The 21,231-nt window shown below is 38.4% G+C and overlaps 1 protein-coding gene across 4 annotated transcripts in view; it reads left to right on the forward strand.

Annotated features, from left to right (window-relative positions):
- Window positions 1-21,231, forward strand: part of cnc (NFE2 like bZIP transcription factor cap-n-collar) — a 405,472-nt gene that overhangs the window by 219,168 nt on the left and 165,073 nt on the right. For all 4 annotated transcript variants that reach the window (XM_090381868.1, XM_090381870.1, XM_090381867.1 and 1 more), the window contains one exon: window positions 11,238-11,340. In XM_090381868.1, coding sequence (XP_090237994.1) covers window positions 11,238-11,340 — 103 coding nt within the window. The remainder of the gene's footprint in view (window positions 1-11,237; window positions 11,341-21,231) is intronic.

Raw genomic sequence — 21,231 nt, forward strand, 5'->3', positions numbered from 1 at the left:
TCTGACATCCATTTAGGCCTAAACCTTGAACAATATTTCTTAGTTGGTATGAAAAGCCTAGTAGCTTCCAAGAGTATTTCTTTGAATGCTTCCCATTTTGAATTTGCTGTTGGTAACATCATCAGTTGGTCCCACCATATAGAATTTAAATACTGTTTCAGACCATAGTAGTCACCTTTACGAAAACAAAAGCCCTTTCCTTTACCCCTAATGGTAGTTTCCTTTTTGAGTAAATCCCACTTCAGCACACTGTGATCACTACCACCTAGTTGTTCCTTTATCTGCAGATTCTTAATGCATGAAGAATCACTACTGATAATCATATCAAGAGTATTACTCCCTCTGGTTGCCTCCTGAACATGCTGCTGCTGTAGAAAACGATCATTCAATAAATCCACAAAAGTCTTGCTAGTGTGTGAGTGACCAACCCACAAATTCCAGTCAATTTCTGGGAAATTAAAATTCTCCATAATATGACACTCTGATTTACTGGCCTACTCTGTTTCTCTGTACAATTGCTCATTATATTCATTAGATTCATTAGGCCTATAACTCACACCTCTCCTTTTTCCTTTCACAGTGCTTACGTCACACCAAACAGACTCAACATTGCGTCGACCTGGCTAGCCAGGTGGGTAAAGTGTCTGCCCGGCAAACCAATGGTCGCAGGTTCGAATCCTGCCTCCGGCTTGGATCAGAGTAAAATGCAAAATCTTGGGGATTTGCATTAAGGTCACAGAGCCAATGCGCCAACAACTAACAAAAAAAAAACTCAACATTGCATTGTCCATCAACATCAATTGGATGCACTTCCTTAGATTTTATGTGTTTCTTAACTAACAGCATAACCCTTTCTCCCTTCCTGTTCTGTCTATCCTTTCTGTACACATTGTACTTCCCAAATTCCAATTCTGTACTGCTTATGTCTGTGTGACACCATGTCTCTGATATCCCAACAATATCTGCCTTTTATGTCTTGACTAGCACTTCAAACTCATCAAATTTATTTATTATCCCTACTCCTAGCATTGGTGTACACACAAGTATACATGCACCTGTTTCTACTTTTAGTTACCCTAACACAGCCCATGTACAGTAGACTCCCGATTTTCTGGGAGAGATGGTAAAAAAGAATTCCTGGATAATTTATTTCCCGGTTAATCCAAAAAATACAGTAAGTCCCCAACATTCTTATCAGATACATTCCAGGACTTCTTACATAAGTCGAGTTTTACGTAATTCAGAATGACTAACAAAATATTGCTACTATATCCCTGATATGCCAAAATTACAAAAACCATATAATATCCTCAGAAGGAAAATAGTTATATATTTTTAATTAGTTCAATTAAAAAATTTATCTGGGGACAGAAGTGAAGTTGCCACAGTAGCACATAAGAAATGAAAACATAAAAGGAAGAAAACTCGCATGGTATTGTACTGTAAAAACTGATATGTATTTCATAGCCTTGTTTATTATAGTTGACTTCATTGGTGCCGATCGCTTTACCGCTTCTCGTATTCCATCCTTCTCCTTTATTGTGTTCACTGTCGCCACTGACAAATCTGAATTCTGTGCGATACTTGTTAATGTTTGGCCATTTTCGTGCATCCTTATTATTTTAATTTTCTGATCCAACTCAATCGCTTTCTTTTTCTTGGTAGATTTATTAGTACTGCTGTCACTTATTCTCTTAGTCGGCATCATGATAAAAGTCAAAATTAAATTTTCTAAAAAGAACTTCACAGGGCGAAAGCACATTTCTGGAGGTCACTACCATAAAACAGTAAAAACTATTTGCACTTTCAGGTTTATAGGCTTTTCTGTTAGTGCATCTAATTATAGATGCACTAACAGAATTGAGATATTAAACTCGATCTTATTGCATTTGCTATAATCCCGATAACTGGAATTCTGTGCGTTTTTACATTACGGTATTATGTTTAAATGTTTGTCCCCCTTCACTGAAATCTTCAGTCATATAAAAATATATATAAATAACGTAACGTAAGTCCGAAGTTACATAAGTTGGGGACTTACTGTATCAAAAAATGTTTAGCAACCTATGTAAAAAGTATGGCGATAGATGAAAAATGAAAAAACTTACCACACACTACTCATGTGTCCAGTACGATGCTTCCCTTTATTTTTTATGATGTCCATTTTAAATCTAATAGCTTCTCTTTATTTTTTACAGTGTCACATATGGTTTGGTCACCAGCATTATAATCGTTCATTAGGGATTTAACAGATGCACTGTTTTCAAACTTTTGAATAATTTCAAGTTTCACAGCTCTTGCTTTTGCCCCATGATTTCTAAACAAAACAAAGTTACTATAAAAAAAAAAAAAATTCCAACATTCCTGATTTAAATAATGAAACAAAATTTGCCTTTTGCGGTGCGACGAAACAAAACAATAGACGCGACACACTAAAACAAACATTTGGTCTCTTTTTTTTTTTTTTTTTTGGAGTGGTGGGTGTGAAGACAGCGGGGGTTGCAAGATAATAGGCACACTAATCTACCAATGACGACTTATAACGCCGGTTCTTGTCCCTTATTAACGACCTTGCAAAATATGTGTTTATAACTATTCTAGTTATTACTTGAATTCTGTGATTTCTCGTTGATTTTTTTTTTAATTTGGAGTCTTGAAGTGTCTCGGTAAATCGACAGTCTTCTGTATTTACTTGTTCCACTATGACTCCCAGCAGTCCTGGAAATCCCCATTGTCTTGCTTTCCAGGCTGCTGCTCAATTGCATTTCAATAGAAGCAGTGCAAGAATCACTTTCACCTCTGCCAGTGGCTACTGTTGATCTATTAGTCCATGTATCCCCCCCCAAGCTAACAGTTTTCCGACCCACTTAACTCTGCCTCGATAGCATCAGCAGATATTCTTGCACCCTTTCTGCTTAAGTTTATCCCATTCCTGTAGAAGCAATCTCTCCTGTTAATGAGCACAGGCCAGACTGAGAAAAATTCAACCCCTCAAGCCTTGCACAATCTCTCCAGGACTGAATTGATCAACAAGGCTCTCGTCATATATACTCCCTCCTATCATGTCTGGCCAGAATTGGAGACACTTTCAAATGTAACTCGAACTCGTGGCTTTTTTTCAACATTGACCTGTACTTGATAAGTAATTCCTCCGGTCTCCTGCTCTTAATATCATTAGTGCCAACGTGTACAACAATATCACCCTTTGTGCCCTTAAAAGATGATATCTGTTCTACAATGTCATCAACCTTTGCCCCTGGTAGACATACACTGGTCCTGTTCCACCTATCCTTTTTGCACAATATGTTTCCTGTTTACCTGACAATAGAGTCACCGACAACAACTAGTTCCTTTGGGACCAGATCATTCTGCCTTGGGGGGTTGCTGCTGCTGTGTTTGTGATGTTCAAGTGCAAGCTCTGGCATTGATGTGGGTAGCTGAGAGCTTGATGGGCCCCTCAATTTAAATCCTTTGAGGGCATCCACCCAGTCCTTCAAGCTCTCATATAGGCCCATAACAACGCTGAGTTGGCACCTGATTTCCTCACACTCCTTACATCGTGCACACACAAAGATATTCCCCTCGGCAATCATGTTCCATTCCTGATTGCTCCACAAACATCAAACAAGCAGTGCATTTCAAAAGGCTATGATTCAGAGGGCAACTGCCCCCCCCCAGTCCTCCCCTGAGCCACAGCACTCCCATTAGCTTGAGCCTTTTGCTTTGCTGCTCTGGTCTGAGTCATGATTTCTATTCAATTTCAAATAAAATTCCAATACAAAATATAACCCTAAACTTATATCTCAATGCACTTATAACACTATATATATGTATTTCAGTATCAAATATTAGTAGCCAGGTGGGAAGGAGCAGCAGTGCATAGCACACGCTTCTTGATTAGACCGGGGTTCGAGCCCGTCACCACCAAATACGGAGGATGCGGAAAGGTCATTCAGGGAATGACCACCGCATATCCCGGAGCAATATGGCCTTAGTTGCTAATGTTCCTAAAAACCAAATAACAAACAATCAGTATCAAATATTATCTCCGAGTTACGTTATATGACTTTCTTATCTCCTGTCAGGTTATATGTATTAATTTATATTGTTACATTTGTAAAAATGTATTAATCGTTATATGTATTTAGTTAAAAAAGTACAATTTAATTGAAAATGAAATTTAATAAGATTAGTAAATTTTATTGATTAATTTATACTACTATACTCTCTATCTAGTTTTCCGTTAAACCTTATGCCGTCTAGTTCTGGGTACACATTGTATCGTATAACAATGGCGGCAAGTTACGAATGGTAAATCCACGCACACGAAGCATTAATTACTCTCAAAATCACACTATCTAAATTCAAAATAAATTACAGAGCTTGACTAGGTCTATAAGCTGCTTATAGAAAATAATTTAATCTAACAATTAAGTCAATAAAACAGCTAAATATAATTAAAACTTAGTGTTCATGGGAGCTGCAAAACTTGTTCAACACGTGGATTAGATACCCTTACCTTCCACAGGTTTCCTTCTGTTTTAGCGTGTGTGCTTGCCTAAATAATGTTCTCTGTGAATCACTCGTCTTCCGACAAGTCTGCACACTAATATGTGTTTCCAGAAGACCTGGGTTTCAAATGATATTCCAGTAGTTGGATTAGGACAAAAATCTTGCACCCTCAAGCCCACTCAGACTTAAATAAGAGTAAGCCTGCAGCATCAAGATCGTGTTGTGATTAACTCAAAGGTTCTCCTTAAGTTGAACTTTGAGCCCGCATAACTCCAACTCAAAATCTTCTCAATAAATTATGTGAATTATGTGTAACAGAGAATTGTCACGAGGCAAAATGGTCAACAAAACAAGATTTATTAAACATATAAGTCATATACATGAGTACAATTGAACTGGTCAAAGTTTTAGATTAATTGGTATGTGGTTGCTTGGTAAATTAACTGAATAACAAGCATTATCTTGCTGTTAGCAGTATTAGAATTTTTAAATGTTCTTCATGTGCTTTTCCACTATTTCTCTTGTGAAAATTCACAAACAGTGATGACAGTCATGTCATACAATTGTTCCATTATTAGAATAAGAATACATCTGTCAACCTAACAATTACAATGAGTATTAAAATGACTAATTGGTCAGATTGTTTAATTCTGTCTAATTCTAACTAGGAAAAGTAGATACACATTTGTCAGAATGATTTTTATGAGAAGAGAGGTCGGTGTGTGTATGTGTGTGTGAATTTAAGGCAAGGGGAAAGTATAATTAACTTCTAATGGTTGAGTTTGTGTTGTTTCAGAAAAAGGCTAATCACTTAATGAAAAAATGTCTTTCTTTCTCAGCACTCCTTGGTACTACTGTTTGATCCATAATTACGACTTTTGGCTGTCTTCCTCGATTTTCTTTATCGGCTGATCTTTCACTCTCTCTTCACTACTTTCGGCGCTAGAAAAACTCTACAAGATACTCGAAAAACCTCTTGGAACTCTTCAACAGCTCTCTAAGTTTCTCAGATCTCACTCTCGCTCTTCCAACTTCGAAATCTACATAAAGACTGGCCGAGCTCTCTCTCTCTTCTTTCCCCTTTTCAATTAAATACCTCTACATTCCCCTACCTATTCTGATCTCACAGGTCAATAATGTGGGGCAAGGAACTAACTTGGGGACTGTCAACTTTGGAATTTGACCAACTAAAAATGAAATATTGTAAGAAGAAAGGAAATCCCATGTTTGTGTAAGGCAGTTTCTTTTGTTTTAAAATCATGGTCATCGAACATAAATCGATATACTTTTACGAACGGAATTTTAGAATGACAGTCATTGTGTTTATTAGTTTCGATCTCATAAGGAATTATGTCTTATGTTCTAATTTCTCACTCTCTTCTGTCACAAGTCACAATCTGCTCTTTTCATTCCTGACGCAATTACGCAATATGCGGACTGCCCGTGACCATCGGAGAGAGGGGTGACTGACGTCATCTAATTGCTCTGTGCACTAAATGCGGTGTATCATTTCAACAACAACTTCCCCCTAGGGCAGCGACTGACTGCAGCTACGAAATCGAAAGTTAAACGACGTTCATTCCGTCAGATTAGTTGTATAGACCATGGAAAAAGTATAGGACACTTTGAAGAATAAATGCTTCTTAAAAGCAGGTGAAAGGGACAAAAAATGATAGCATTTTTTAACACTTTAACAGTATTCATTAAGGTATTCTTAATAAGCACTCATCTTATAACCTGCCTAACGTTTATTGTAATTCGGTATCCAGTTCTTTCCTTCTGAATATCTGCTGCAGGCACTGGTGAATGACTCTCTGTCTTTAACTTCTTCACTAGTGCTGGTGTCCCCCAAGGTTCAGTTCTTTCTCCCAATCCTTTCAGTTCATCTTGCATATTAATGATCTTCCATTGACTGGAAATCATATCCATAGTTTGGCTGATGAAAACACACTACATTCCATCTTCCATCTTTTCCTGCTCAAACAGCTTTAACTTTCCAGATCATCATCATCATCAGCCATTTTCAATCCACTGCAGGATGAAAGCCTCTCCAGCAACTTTCCAGTTCCTTCTGTTTTGAGCACTGGCCATCCATTTACTACCCAAAAACTCATGAATTTCATCTATCCATCTCCGCCTTTGTCTTCCAGGTTTTCTTCTAGCTCCTCTTGGGTACCATTCTGTTATTTTCTTAGTCCACCTGTCATCATGTCTTCGAGCTACTATGTGTCCTGCCCAAGACCATTTTAGTTCTTTAGTTTTGATAAGAATGTTCTTTACTTGAGTTTGCTGCCTAATCCATGTGTTTCTCTTCTTATCTAACAGTCTGATTCCCAATATAATTCATTCCATTCTTCGCTGTGTAGTTCTCAGCTTCTCTTCCATTCCTTTGGTGAGTGCCCAAGTTTCATTTCCATAAGTCATGGTAGGGAGTATACATTGATTCATTATTTTACGTTTCAGACAAACTGGGATATTGCTCTTCAGTATGTGACTATATTTCCTGAATGCTATCCATCCAAAATTTATTCTTCTCTTGACTTCCAGCCATTTATCATTATTACAGCTAATAACTTGTCTCAGATAAGTATATGACTCCACCTTTTCAATTACTGCTCCTTCAATCATTATTTCCCTTTCCGTGGCATACTTGTTCATCATTACTTTTGTTTTAGCCATATTCATCTTTAGTCCAAAATCCTTACTAACTGTGCATAACTGATTAAGATTTTCCTCTAATTCTTTGGGATCGTGGCTTATGACCACAATGTCATCTGCAAATCGTAAATGGTTTAGGTACTCTCTGTTCACATTGACTCCTTTCTAATCTAATCTTCTGAGAGTTTCCTCAAGGGCAGCAGTAAACAGCTTCGGAAATATTGTGTCTTCTTGTCGAACTCCTTTCTTGATTTTAAATTTGCTACTGTCTTTGTCTAGTCTAATAAAGGAGATAGCACTCTCATATATTTTCTTCAAAATCATAATATATGGGGTATCTATGCCTTGTCTTTCCAGTGCCCGAAACATTGCCTTATGCTGTATGGAGTCAAATGCCTTTTCATAATCCACAAATGCCAAGCATAATGGTGTTTTATATTCATTTGCTTTCTCCATTAGCTGTGATATTACGTGAAGGTGATCCATAGTTGAGAATCCTGTCCTAAAGCCAGCTTGCTCTTTCGGTTGATTCTCATCAAGTATTCTTTCTAATCTGTTAGTAATGACCCTTGTGAACAACTTGTAGATGTGGGATAACAAGCTAATTGGTCTATAATTTCCAATTTCTGATTTATCTTCCCAGATATCCACCGCCAATTCCTTATATGCTGATCTCCAGGTAATTCTTAAATGGGTCAAAGAAACTTTACTTCAGTTCTTCTAAAACTCAGTCCTGTCTTATTAATTGCAAAAAAGAGTCTACTACTCTTATGCTTATCTTTAATGACACTCAGATTGCTGGAAAAGATCACCTCTATTAGAGATTACCTTGACTTCTTTCTCTTGTCATAAGCACATCACAAATATTGCTTCCTCTGCATCAAAAAAATGTTTTTTTTTTTCACTTTCAGCATTACTTTTCTTCTCAATAGCTACTCACTTTGTACAAATCCATAATCTGCTTAGCCGTGAAATATTGTTGCCCCATCCAGAAATTTTCCAATATCTCCCTAAAGTTTCTTCATTCAGTTCAGAAGAGGACAATCTGGTTAATTAATGACATATCTCTTACAAAGAAATATCATTCTCTTTCTCATAGATATTCAGTTTCTGTTGCATGCCATTTCTATACATACTTTCATAGGACTTTTCTTCTGAATTGACATCTGTAATTCCCCCACTCTCTTTCATCATCATCATCAGCCATTTTCAATCCACTGCAGAATGAAGGCCTCTCCAGCATCTTTCCAGTTCCTTCTGTTTTGAGCACTGCCATCCATTTACTACCCAAAAACTCTTGAATTTCATCTATCCATCTCCGCCTTTGTCTTCCAGATTTTCTTCTAGCTCTCTTGGGTACCATCCAAACTAGTTCTTTAGTTTTCATAAGAATGTCCTTTACTTGAGTTTGCTGCCTAATCCATGTGTTTCTCTTCTTATCTAACAGTCTGATTCCCAATATAATTCGTTCCATTCTTCACTGTGTAGTTCTCAGCTTCTCTTCCATTCTTTTGGTGAGTGCCCAAGTTTCACCTCCATAAGTCATTGTGGGGAGTATACATTGGTTCATTATTTTACGTTTCAGACAAACTGGGATATTGCTCTTCAGTATGTGACTATATTTCCTGAATGCTATCCATCCAAAATTTATTCTTCTCTTGAGTTCCAGCCATTTATCATTATTACAGCTAATAACTTGCCCCAGATAAGTATATGACTCCACCTTTTCAATTACTGCTCCTTCAATCATTATTTCCCTTTCTGTGGCATACTTGTTCATCATTACTTTTGTTTTAGCCATATTCATCTTTAGTCCAAAATCCTTACTAACTGTGCATAACTGATTAAGATTTTCCTCTAATTCTTTGGGATCGTGGCTTATGACCACAATGTCATCTGCAAATCGTAAATGGTTTAGGTACTCTCTGTTCACATTGACTCCTTTCTGTGACCAGTCTAATCTTCTGAAAGCTTCCTGGAGGGCAGCAGTAAACAGCTTCGGAGATATTGTGTCTCCTTGTCGAACTCCTTTCTCGATTTTAAATTTCCTGCTGTCTTTGTCTAGTCTGATAAAGGAGGTAGCACTCTCATATATTTTCTTCAAAATCATAATATATGGGATATCTATGCCTTGTCTTTCCAGTGCCCGAAACATTGCCTTATGCTGTATGGAGTCAAATGCCTTTTCATAATCCACAAATGCCAGGCATAATGGTGTTTTATATTCATTTGCTTTCTCCATTAGCTGTGATATTACGTGAAGGTGATCCATAGTTGAGAATCCTGTCCTAAAGCCAGCTTGCTCTTTCGGTTGATTCTCATCAAGTATTCTTTCTAATCTGTTAGTAATGACCCTTGTGAACAACTTGTAGATATGGGATAACAAACTAATTGGTCTATAATTTCCAATTTCTGATTTATCTCCTTTCTTATGCAGCAAAACTATGATTGCATTATTCCACTGCTTAGGCGTCACTCCTTTTCTAATGCACTTTGTGAAGAGCCTTGCCAGTTTTTGTGTTATGTCTCTTCCTCCCAATTTTAACAACTCTACCATAACTTCATCTTCCCCCGGGGCTTTCTGATTCTTCATTTTCTTAAATGCATGTTCTACCTCATCAGGAAGAATATCGGGTATGTTGTATGTGTTTCTACTTTGCAATCCATCTTCCCCACTGCTGGAATCATTCCCTCGCTCCTTGTATAATTCTCTACAGTAGTCTTCTGTTATTTGAATTATGCCTTCTCTGCTGTTTATAAGTACACCATCGCTATTCTTCAGTTTCTGTATCATTTGTCTTTCTGTATTACTGCTCATGGCTGCTGATTTAAATGCTTTGTTTTCCCTTAATGCTTGTTCTACTTTTCTTGTGTTAAATCTTCTTATGTCCTCTCTGAGTCTCTTTCTAATGGCTTTGCATAACTCAGTATACTCAATTTTTTGCCTATCAGTGTTTTTCTTGCTCTTCATTTGTCATCTTCGGTTCATCATGACAAGTGTTTCTTGACTAATTTTTCCTTCTTTGGATTTCTTTTTCCCTATAGGTTTCTTGGGCTTTATCACTTTCAGAAAGTTGTAATATTCCTCATCGATATCTTGGTCCTGAGCAGTCTGCAGAAGCTCAAACTTGTTCTTAAGTTCCAGTACATACTGCTTTTTCTCCTCCTCTGTTATCTCAAAGACCTTTGTATTATTTACTCGAGCCAGTTTTTTCCTTTCCTTTCCTACATCTATATCAAGTGTACATCTTACCATTCTGTGATCACTTCCAACATTTACCTTATTCAGGACGGTAACATCATTCATAATATATCTTCTGTTAGTGAGGATGAAGTCGATTTCATTAGTTGTTAATCCATTTGAACTATTCCATGTCCACTTTCTGTTCACCCTTTTCTTGAAAAAAGTGTTCATTACTGACAGTCCTTGAGATTCTGCAAATTCCACAAGGCTTTCACCTCTTTTATTTCTTTCACCAATTCCAAAATTTCCTATAGTTCCTCTTTCTGCACTGTTTTGCCCTTTTCCAGCCTTAGCATTGAAGTCCCCATAATAATAGTGTAGTGGGTTTTCTGCTCATCTAGAAGACACTCTCTTTCACACCAGTTCAAATGCATGCTGCAGATAGTTTACATCCATTCACACCCTCTAAACTCACAGAATCAACTTTTTCCTTATTTATTCCTTCGGCTTCTGTTTTTCTTAACAGCCTTCATTCCCCTGTATTTCTCAACTACATTCTACAGAATTTTAAGTCTAATGTCAGGAAGTATCCTCTGTCTTCCTCTTCAACCCATATGTGTCTCTAAGTGCTGTAGGTTCTAATACCTTTTGTGTTTAGGGTTTACATTAAAAAAAAAAAAAAAAAAAAGAAAGTAAATATTCTATGACTTTTGGTAGGTTTGTGTGTATGTTGCAATGCCATGTGCACACATGCATTAGTTCATTACTTTGAATTGGAAGTGGTAATTATATATCAGCATTAGTTCTAGTTCAAAATCAAATGAAATTTCAGTTTTTGTCTGTGATGCATTTACTTCAGAAAAATAATCTCTCTTATAACTAGGAGGAACGTAATACTGAGAAAAAAAATGAGTATAATGAAGCATCTTCACCACCAGTATGTGATCCTTGGGAAGGGGTATCTTATACTATCGACTCTGAAACAGGTACGTAGACATTTACATAATTTTGTGTGTTATTGACTGTGTTTAAATATTTAATTCCAAACTTTTATGCCATCTTATTAATCATTAGTTTTATAAGATAGTTCTTTAATGTTTTATTTACTATTATTTTGTAAATATTTTATGAAGCTTTAACCCTTTCTGTTGCCTTTAATCTTTTCTGTTGACTTAAGCCACTTCTAGAAAGCATGTTGTCCACTTTTAACGTGTTGCAAGAAAAACAAATATCTGATTATCATAACATTAACATATGTTAATGTTATGATAAAACATAAAATCAAAGGAAGTGCATCCAGTTGACATAGATGGACAGTGCAATGTTGAGTCAGTTTAATGTGACATAAGCACTGGAAAAGCAAAAATAAAAGTAGCAGTATGTTATAGGCCTAATGACTTCAATGAGTACAATGAACAACTGTACAGAGAAATAGAGTGGGCTTGTAAATCAGAATGTCTTATAATGGGGGATTTTAACTTCCCAGATATTGACTGGAACTGTGGGTTGGTCACTCGCACACAAGCAAGACTTGTGGATTTATTGGATGATTGTTTTCTGCAGCAATATGTTCAAGAGGCAACTAGAAAGGGTAAAACATTTGATCTGGTTATCAGCAGTGAAGATTCGTGTATTAAGAATTTGCAGATAAAGGAACTATAGGTGACAGTGATCACAGTGTACTGATGTGGTATTTACTTAAAGATATAATTACCATCAGGGGTAAAGGAAAGGGTTTTTGCTTCCGTAAAGGTGACTACAGTGGTCTCAGACAGTTTTTAATTTAATTCTGTTTTTAATTCTGTACAGTGGGACAAACTGATGATGTTACCAACAGCAAATTCAAAGTGGGAGCATTCAAGGAATTAACTGTGGAAGCTACTAGGCGTTTCATACCTATTAAGAAATATTGTTCAAGGCTTAGGCCTAAATTGTTGTCAAATGAACTAATGAGACTTGTGGCAGAGAAGTATAATGCATGGGATGCATATAAATTATCAGGCGACACAGAAGCCTATGGCAGATAGTCTGTAATAAAGTCGCAAAAGAGATTAGGCAAGTGAATTCAGGTTACGAGAAATATTTGGCAAATGATGCTAAGAAAAACAGCAAGGATTTCTTTACTTATATAAACTCTAAAAGGAAGGGGATGAATAAAATTGGTTCACTTGATATCAATGGTTTGACTGTTGATGATCCTGCTCAGATAGCAAACAAACTGAATGAGTATTTTGCATCTACATTCACACATGAGGAGTTATTAAGGAAGTAAAATGCCAGAAGGTTATCAAATTGAAGCAGGGTGCATAATTATTTTGTAATAACTGAGAGCAAAGTGGAGGGGAAATTGTTGAAGTTAAACATAAGAAAGGCATCTGGAGTTGATGGGATCTATCCAGTTATATTAAAGGAGGCGGCAAAGGAACTGAGCAAACCCTTAGCCTTAATTATGAGAGCATCCTTGGACTCAGAAGAACTCCCCATGGACTGGAGATGTGCAAATGTATCACCAATTCACAAAGATGGATCGAAGAGTGACATGAGTAATTACCAGTTAGTTTAACTTCTGTTCCAGGTAAAATAATGGAGTCACTGGTTAAAGATGCATTGCAGGATCATCTAGACAAGACTGCAGCAATAATTCGGACACAGCATGGGTTTGTTAAGGTAAAGTCTTGTCTGAGAATTTTGATTGGATACCATGATGTGGTTACAAATGAACTGGATGCAAAAAATAATTTTGATATCATATACTTGGATTTCAGGAAAGCTTTTGACACTGTTGCACATGGACAAATTGCAGCAGAATGGTATTAAGGGTAAGTTGCTACAGTGGATAAAAGGGTGGTTGAGTGGGAGAAGACAGAGGGTGGTGATCAATGGACGCTGCTCTTTGTGGACTAATGTTATTACTGGAGTTCCACAGGGTTCGGTGTTGGGCCCACTGTTGTTTTGTATATTTATCAATGATGTTGATGGAGGTATATCAGGCTTAGTGTCCAAGTTTGATTTGCAGATGATACAAAGATTGGCAGGATTGTTAATGACAGTAATGGCAGTGTGCTTCTTCTTCTTCTTCTTCTTCTTTGGTTCTTAGCTGGCAGCTGGGGGAGGCGGTTGGCCACGCAACCAGTATGCTGCTGTAGGTGCCGCAGGGTTCCGGACTTGCTCTGTGATGTTCTTCCATACCTTACGATCAATGGCGTCAGTCCTGGCTTGGTTAAGGTCGAAACGTCGGCTCTTCAAGTCATTTTCCACTTGCTTGGCCCACGTTTTCCTAGGCGTGGTCCGTTGGATGGCCCATTGTGTGGGCCGTTGTCTCCAAAGGAGTCTGGATGGTATTCTGTTCGTGCCCATTCTACATATGTGGCCAAACCATCTAAGCCTTCGCTTCTGGATTTGGTCGGCAATGGTTGGTTGCTGTTGGCATCTGTCACGGATGGTATCATTAGTGATGCGGTCGCGAAGAGAGATGCCCAAGATCTGCCGCAGGCATCGCATTTGGAATACCTCAAGTTTGTTCAAATCTAAATTGAGACAAATCCATGTTTCCAATCCGTAAAGAAGAATGGGCAGGATCAAAGTCCGGAAGAGTCAGATTTTAGTCTTTGTGGAAATGTTGGTCCTCTTCCACAGACACCATTTGAGCGAGGCGAACGCAGTGGCCGCCTGTCCAATTCTGCTGTGGATTTCCATGGTGGATGCAACTTTCTTCTCCTGGACCAGCGACCCAAGGTATTTAAAGTCCTGCACTTGCTCGATCTGGACGCCTTCGAGATAGATGGTGGCTTGCGACCCATCTGTTGTCAGGGCCTTTGTCTTACCAGCATTGATCTTCAAACCATATGGCCGGGCAATGCGGGCAATGTCGTAGAGGATGTCCGTGGCTTCAGCGTCGTTACTGGCAAGGATAGCACTATCATCAGCAAACATCAGCTCAGTCACATAGTGATCCTTGTCATATTGTATGCCCTGTCTATTTCTGAATGCTTGCCTCATAATGGCGTCGACCACGATGTTGAAAAGCAACGGGGAGGCTACATCCCCTTGGCGGACTCCAGTTTGGATGGTAAATTCCTCAGATAAATCGTTCTGGATGCGCACCTGGCTGGTTAAACCGTTGTATGCAGTTTGGAGGAGTGTGATGACTTTTCGAGGTACATGTTCAACCTCTAGTAGTTTCCATAAGGCAGGCTGGTGGACACAGTCGAAAGCAGACTTAAAGTCAATGAAAACAATGACAGTTCGCTGTCCACACCGGATCCTCTCCTCCATCAGCTGACGAATGGCAAAGATTTGATCACAGCATCCTCGCCCGGGTCTAAATCCTGCCTGTTCTTCTCGACTTGTTTGCTCGCGATGTTTTTGCAGTCTTGACTGGATGATCTTCATAAAGACCTTTCCGATGATGGAAAGGAGGCTGATGCCACGGTAGTTCTTGCAGTCCCGGTTATCACCTTTCTTGTGGATCGGTACGATAATGGCTTTCCTCCATGTTAGCGGAATTTGTTCAGTGCATCAGATGGTTTTGAGGAGCGAGTGTAGTCGGCGAAGCAGTACATTTCCCCCGGCTTTGATCGCTTCTGTGGTGACTTGGTCCACTCCTGGTGCCCTGCCATTCTTCAGGGATTGTATGGCTGCTTTCACTTCTTCTACTGTAGGCTCAACATCGACCATGGAGACCTCAGGGGGGTCGATCGAGAGTGCTGTTGCTGGCGGTCCCTGAGGTGGGTCGTGATTATACAAAGCTTTGAAGAATTCACTCCACCGTTGCAGGCGTTCGGATGGTGATCGCACGAAGGTCCCATCAGCATTCTTGGTGTTGTCACTAGTCAATTTGGTCTTTCCACTCAGACATCTGAGGGTGCGGTAGAGAGTGCGGTACTCATTCTTGGATGCCGCCACTTCAGGATCGTCTGCCACTTGGTTCCAGTATGCTACTGGAACAGGATCTAGAAAATTTGGGCAGATGGGCTGAGAACTAGCAACTGAAGTTTAACATTGACAAATGCAAAGTACAGTCAGTCCTTGTGTAACACGTGTTTACACTACACGAATTCGATCATACACGATTTATAAATAGGGGAACGATATCTTTTATAACACGAACCGAATTCGCTTATGCACGATTCGCCTTTGTGTTTACAAGACATAGCAGTCGAACGCAGAATCACCCCAACCGAACGCAATACGATAGGAATGAAGAGAAGATTCTGAAGATGTATTTATGTTTTTTATATCAGTGAATGTGAAACACATTTCACCATAATTATGTAAAAACCAACACAATTCCAGATATCGGTATAATTGCAAATGCATTTAGATCGAGTTTACTACCAGTTTATAACAGATTCCACTAGCAGAAAGGCAACTGGAAATTGTTTTTATTGTTTTATGGTAGTAACCCCTAGAAATGTGCTTTAGTAAAATGTGAGGTGTTAATAGTGTATCTCTGCCTTTACAATGTTGTTTATTCAGTTGCTACACGCCCGCAGCTTTGTTTATGTGTATCAAGCATGCCTCCTAATTTTGTAATTGTGCTTTATTCCCTAAAAATGAGTAAAATAATTTTTACTTAAAAGGTGTGAAAAGGAAGCGTCCTGGTGAAGACACTGCAGATTCAGAGAGAAAAAGAAAAGCAAAATCGATAAACAGAGGCAGACTGGGTCAAAAATTCTTACCCGGGAAAATTTATAGTAGCCTCATACTATGGTTTATGGCCAAAATCATACCGGCCTCCGGCCCACCGGGGTTTCCCCCGGTTAGACTTATGGCCAGTCCACCTCTGTCGATAGAGAAAAAATAAGAAATTGTGAAACGCTTTGAGTTAAATGATAGACCATGTGATATTGCACATGCTACAGACCTAAATGAGGCAACGATGAGAATTAGAAAGAATGCAGAGAAAATAAAAACAATTTTCATAGCAGGAACAACTCAAAGTGTAATTAAAATCCATTAGATTTAGACACAAAGAATTGATAAAGATGGAACGGCTGTCATCTGTTTGGATAGAAAATCAAACAAAAAACAAGTTTGCTTACGATAGAAGCAAAAGCATTAGCAATATTTTATTACGTAATAGTCGTAATAAAATACGTAAGAATTTTATTACGATTATTTATTGTGTTTGGTAATGTTTTGGTTACAAATGTGTGTTCAATCTTGGATGGCCAGTACCTAACCCTATTTTCCCCATAGAGTCTGTTGTTTATATTGCACGATTTTTCATTGCACGAGGGTTTCTAGGAACACAACTGTTGTGCTATACGAGGACTGACTGTACTGCATATGGGTAGAAGTAACCCCAGAGGAACGTACCAACTGTGTTGTACTACACTTAGGGTGGTAGAAAATGAAAAAGACCTGGAAGTAATTGTGCAGTCAGATTGAAGTTTTCCGAGCAATGCAGACAGGCTGCAAGAGCAGGTCATGGGGTTTTGTCAGTGATATACAGGAATTTTGCTAGCATGTAAAAGGTGGTGACTATCCCTTTGTATAAGGCAATGGTCAGGCCATGCCTTGAGTACTGCGTACAGGCCTGTAGGCCTCATTTTAGGAAGGATGTAGATTTGCTTGAGCATGCACAGAGAAGGGCAACAAGATTTGTGAGGGGAATGAAGGGATCCTCTTACCAAGAGAGGCTTAAGTTCTGCAAATTGTAGCGACTGCAGACTAGGCACCTGTGAGGTGATCTGATTGAGATGTATAAGGCCTTGAATGGGTTCTTCCACTTGCTCAGATTACGAACCTAAAGGGGCATAAATTCAAATTGAGGAAAGACAGTTGTAGAATAGATGTGCAGAAGTTTGCCTTTACCCAGCTGGTGGTTAATTGCTAGAACAAACTTCCATCTGTTGTTGTTGTTGTAGAAGTTGATAGCTTAAAAATATTCAAGGAGGAACTGGACAAATATTTAGAAGGAATGGTTGTGTGAATTTTTTTTGGCTGATGCTATATAAGCTCATATGCTTGCTTTTTTGCATCACATGCCTCTATTACTATTATTAAGAGGGTTGTAATTTATATTATATGCTAAATGGTAAATTAGGAGCCACATGGAATGGTCTGATTGACAAAATAAAGTGCCTCACCAGCATTAATAGTAATGGTTGAGGAATGAGGGTGATCCAAAAAAGTTCATGGGATATGGTTTGGAAAGGATATTGCCTGGTTGTTTATGACAAATTAATATGTAAGAAAAATACTTTTTTACCAAGTGGAGATTTGTTGTTATTATTTGGTTTTTAGGAGCATTAGCAACTAAGGCCATATTGCTCAGTGGATATGCGGTGGTTATTCCCTGACTAGCATTGGATGCGGTGGTCGTTCCTTGACCACTGCATCCTCCGTATTTAGTGGTCACGGGCTCGAACCCCAGTTTAATCAAGAAGCGTGTGCTATGCACCGCCGCTCCTGCCCACGTGAAGATTTTTATGAGTAAGTTCTTAACTCTTTTTAGCAGTAACCCTTCTACAAGTACCAATACACTAAAATTGTAAAGCGGTGACGTTTTGGGATTCTTTCCAAACCCATCTCTTTAGACCAGAAAAGGGACTGAGAGTATGGAAAAGTAGCTTGTCACCTTTAGTGTTCCACTGATGGACTTCCACCAGTTTGCCAATGGATCACCGTATGTGGCAAGAGTGTTTTTGTTTTATGTTAGTTTTTCACAGAATGGTTGTGAAAAAATGGTATTTTGAAAAGTTTTTATTTCAATGTTTAATATACTAACAGAACCTCTGAACTGCAGTGAATTTTTTACAACAGTACTCGAGTCCTTGTAGCACACATCCATTTATTGCAGCACACATCAGACATTCAATTAAATGAAATCTTTATTCACTGAGCTCCTTAAATTTTGGAAAGATAAAGAGGATTTCGAATCCTGCATCTGCAATAGCAGATATTGCATTAGTGGACATGTGTATGGTAGAAAAGGATACCATGATCCAACTTTCCTCAGCATTGTGGAAGATGCCTGGAGAATGTCTTCTGGTGGAGTGAATTGTGCCAACAATGAAGTTTGGAGTAGGTGAAGTTATGGTGTGGTGCTGTTTTTCATGCTGTGATCTAGGGACACATGGTACATGTATGGGGGAACATTAACACTAATGCCTAGCTCAACTAGTCACTGTTTTTCAGGAGGATTGGAAACTTGCTGCAGTCTATGGTTTGTTGCTGGAAAGCCTGTTTAGGAGGGCAGATTGTGGCATAGTGAGTAGGTTACATTGGTGTGAAACCACCATATGTATGGATACTTTTTTGAGGATAGTGCACTAGTGAGAACATATACACTCTGGTATTGTGGCGTTAGACTATGTTTGGTTTCATTTCCTGTTCTTTCAGTAAGCCACTGGAGGTCATGAAGAATTGCGGCTACAATGTTGAAAGTTAACATATGTTATCTGTCCAACCAGGTCGCTTTTTAGGTCACCTGTCACATGACCTTATCTAGAAATGAAAGGAGATGATATTCAGAGTTTTTGCACACAACAATAGGAAGCCACATTCTCAAGTCCATCCCTTGCCACAGCCGAAGAAATAGAAGATAGTTTGAATTATGTACCAAGTTCATTTCCAAATTTTACCACTGTTTTGGCTATTTTTACCTGTTGTTATTAACAAAATGATCTAAGGTTATGGACAAAATTTCCCTTTATAACTTTAATCTTCTACAACATTACCTAGTTATATAATCGGTCTTTTTAAATGCAGCATTTTTCTTTCAATCCTATAACATATACCTGTGTGAACTTACATCAAAGTTAATATTCACTATTAAATATTCAGTTATTCCTTATTCACTATTAAATATTCAGTTATTCTTTATTCACTATTAAATATGAAACATATCATGGACTTACTTGGTTAATCTTTAGTATACAATACCCCTTTCAATTGGGTGTGCTGAGGCATGACATGAAACAATGATCATTAAGCCTAGCTCCTTCCACCCATTCTTTGCCACACTTTTTCCTGCAAATACATTGCACTTTCTGACTTGCTGACTTTTCTTAAATGGGTTCAGGAGGGTTTCCAACTAGCTTTCACTTCCAAGAATGCTGAAGAGTTACCTGAAAACAGGAGGAGGTAAATCTTTGGCATTCTCGGAAATGGAAGCCTGTTGGAATAGTGGTATATCCTAACCTGAACTAATGTAACCTAACCCATTTAAGAAAACTAAGTGAAAAATGGAACAAACACACTAACCTGATGTTGCCGACCTGTACATTGCACTCATGATGGCTAGTCACAGTCTGTCAGTTCAAAAATGGCATTGACCACTTTGAAAAATTGCTTAATCATGTTTATATGGTGCATGTGATTCCTATGACACATATACTTGATGAGATAAGAATTAAACTGATTTCTTGCAGGCCAGCATGGCACCTACCTTTTAATAGCATTCCATGAACCCTCGGTATTGGTTTTCTCACCTGTTTCATGATCATTGAAGTGAAGCCAGTGTCTCACGTAGATATGCCAAAAACCTTTGTCCCCTAGGCAGTATGACCTCCAGCAATCTAATACTTTTATGTTACTTGGTTTTTAGGAGCATTAGCAACTAAGGCCATATTGCTCCGGGGATATGCGGTGGTCATTCCCTGACCTTTCCGCATCCTCCGTATTTGGTGGTCACGGACTCGAACCCCGGTCTAATCAAATCTAATACTACAGTAGTACTAGGCAAAATGAAAGTTTTAATGATGTCTAGAAGGACATCTTCACCCATATTTTCAGTGACCTTGAAAACGCACCATACGGAACCTTGCTAAACTCCACCAAACACACATCTTCCACTCACACACTTACTCCTATTATACTTACTCTTGTCAATTTCAAAAACTACACTTGCACCACCAAGCATAAACTTTCTCTCACACATATATCCGCATTCACCTCCTGACAAAAGCTCTTGCAATCAGTCATGGTCATGGAACTCACACCCAACTTGTGCATCACAAACTCGCACGTCATTTTCTGAACCCAATAATAGGTCAAAAGAAGTGCATCAATAATTCATAACTTGCTTTTCAAGAACCGCCACCCCTTTCGCATAGACCTTTTCACAATATGAGCTTCTATCCCTTTCACTCTGCACTTCCATTCACACTCATCCATAACATCCTTTTGCTCAGTTAATATCATCATATTTCCCATGTGGGTCACTTATACTGGGAGGATGTCAAACCCACACTCATACACCCATCTTTTTCCAAACCCCAAAAATTTTGCAGCTACTCTCTCCAGAGGGTTTATAGTCTGTTTCCTTTACTCTAACAGAAATGGAAATGACCACTTCATTTTTCCTTAATACATCAACACTGAAACGAGAGGTAACTAACTGAAAGTAACTAACTTCTATCAAACACATTCCAATGCAAATGAGTGGTATTTAGCAGCCTACCAAACACATTCCAATGCAAATAAGCACTAAATTAAACAGAGGACTACACCTACCAATCACTGCTTTGCGCCACCCAGAAATACAACGTGCAAATAAGTATTACATATTTCTGTAATCCGTATTTGGTAGAAATAGGCTTGCTGATCACTGCATCACACCACACTTCAGCACATCTGATTGAAAGGGGTATGTATACTAAGGATTAATAATTTACTTTTTAATACAGTTGCAACATTTTTATTTTATTATTTCTGGAAATGTATGAACTGTTTGTGAGTGCATGCACGTGTGTACACACACAAGGTTAATTCAAAATTAGATTTGTAACTTCATCCATTTATAAAACTTATACTTTCAAGTATAAGTTTTATACTTGAAAGTATAAGAGAATTGGAAACAGGTGCATTTTCAATTTTTGCAGTATTGTATTTCAATTTTTTGTTTTTTTTCCCCCCAGAACATGAGT

Source organism: Mastigoproctus giganteus, chromosome 9, assembly GCF_048544385.1.
Source record: "Mastigoproctus giganteus isolate SK-2022 chromosome 9, ASM4854438v1, whole genome shotgun sequence".
NCBI lineage: Eukaryota > Metazoa > Arthropoda > Arachnida > Uropygi > Thelyphonidae > Mastigoproctus > Mastigoproctus giganteus.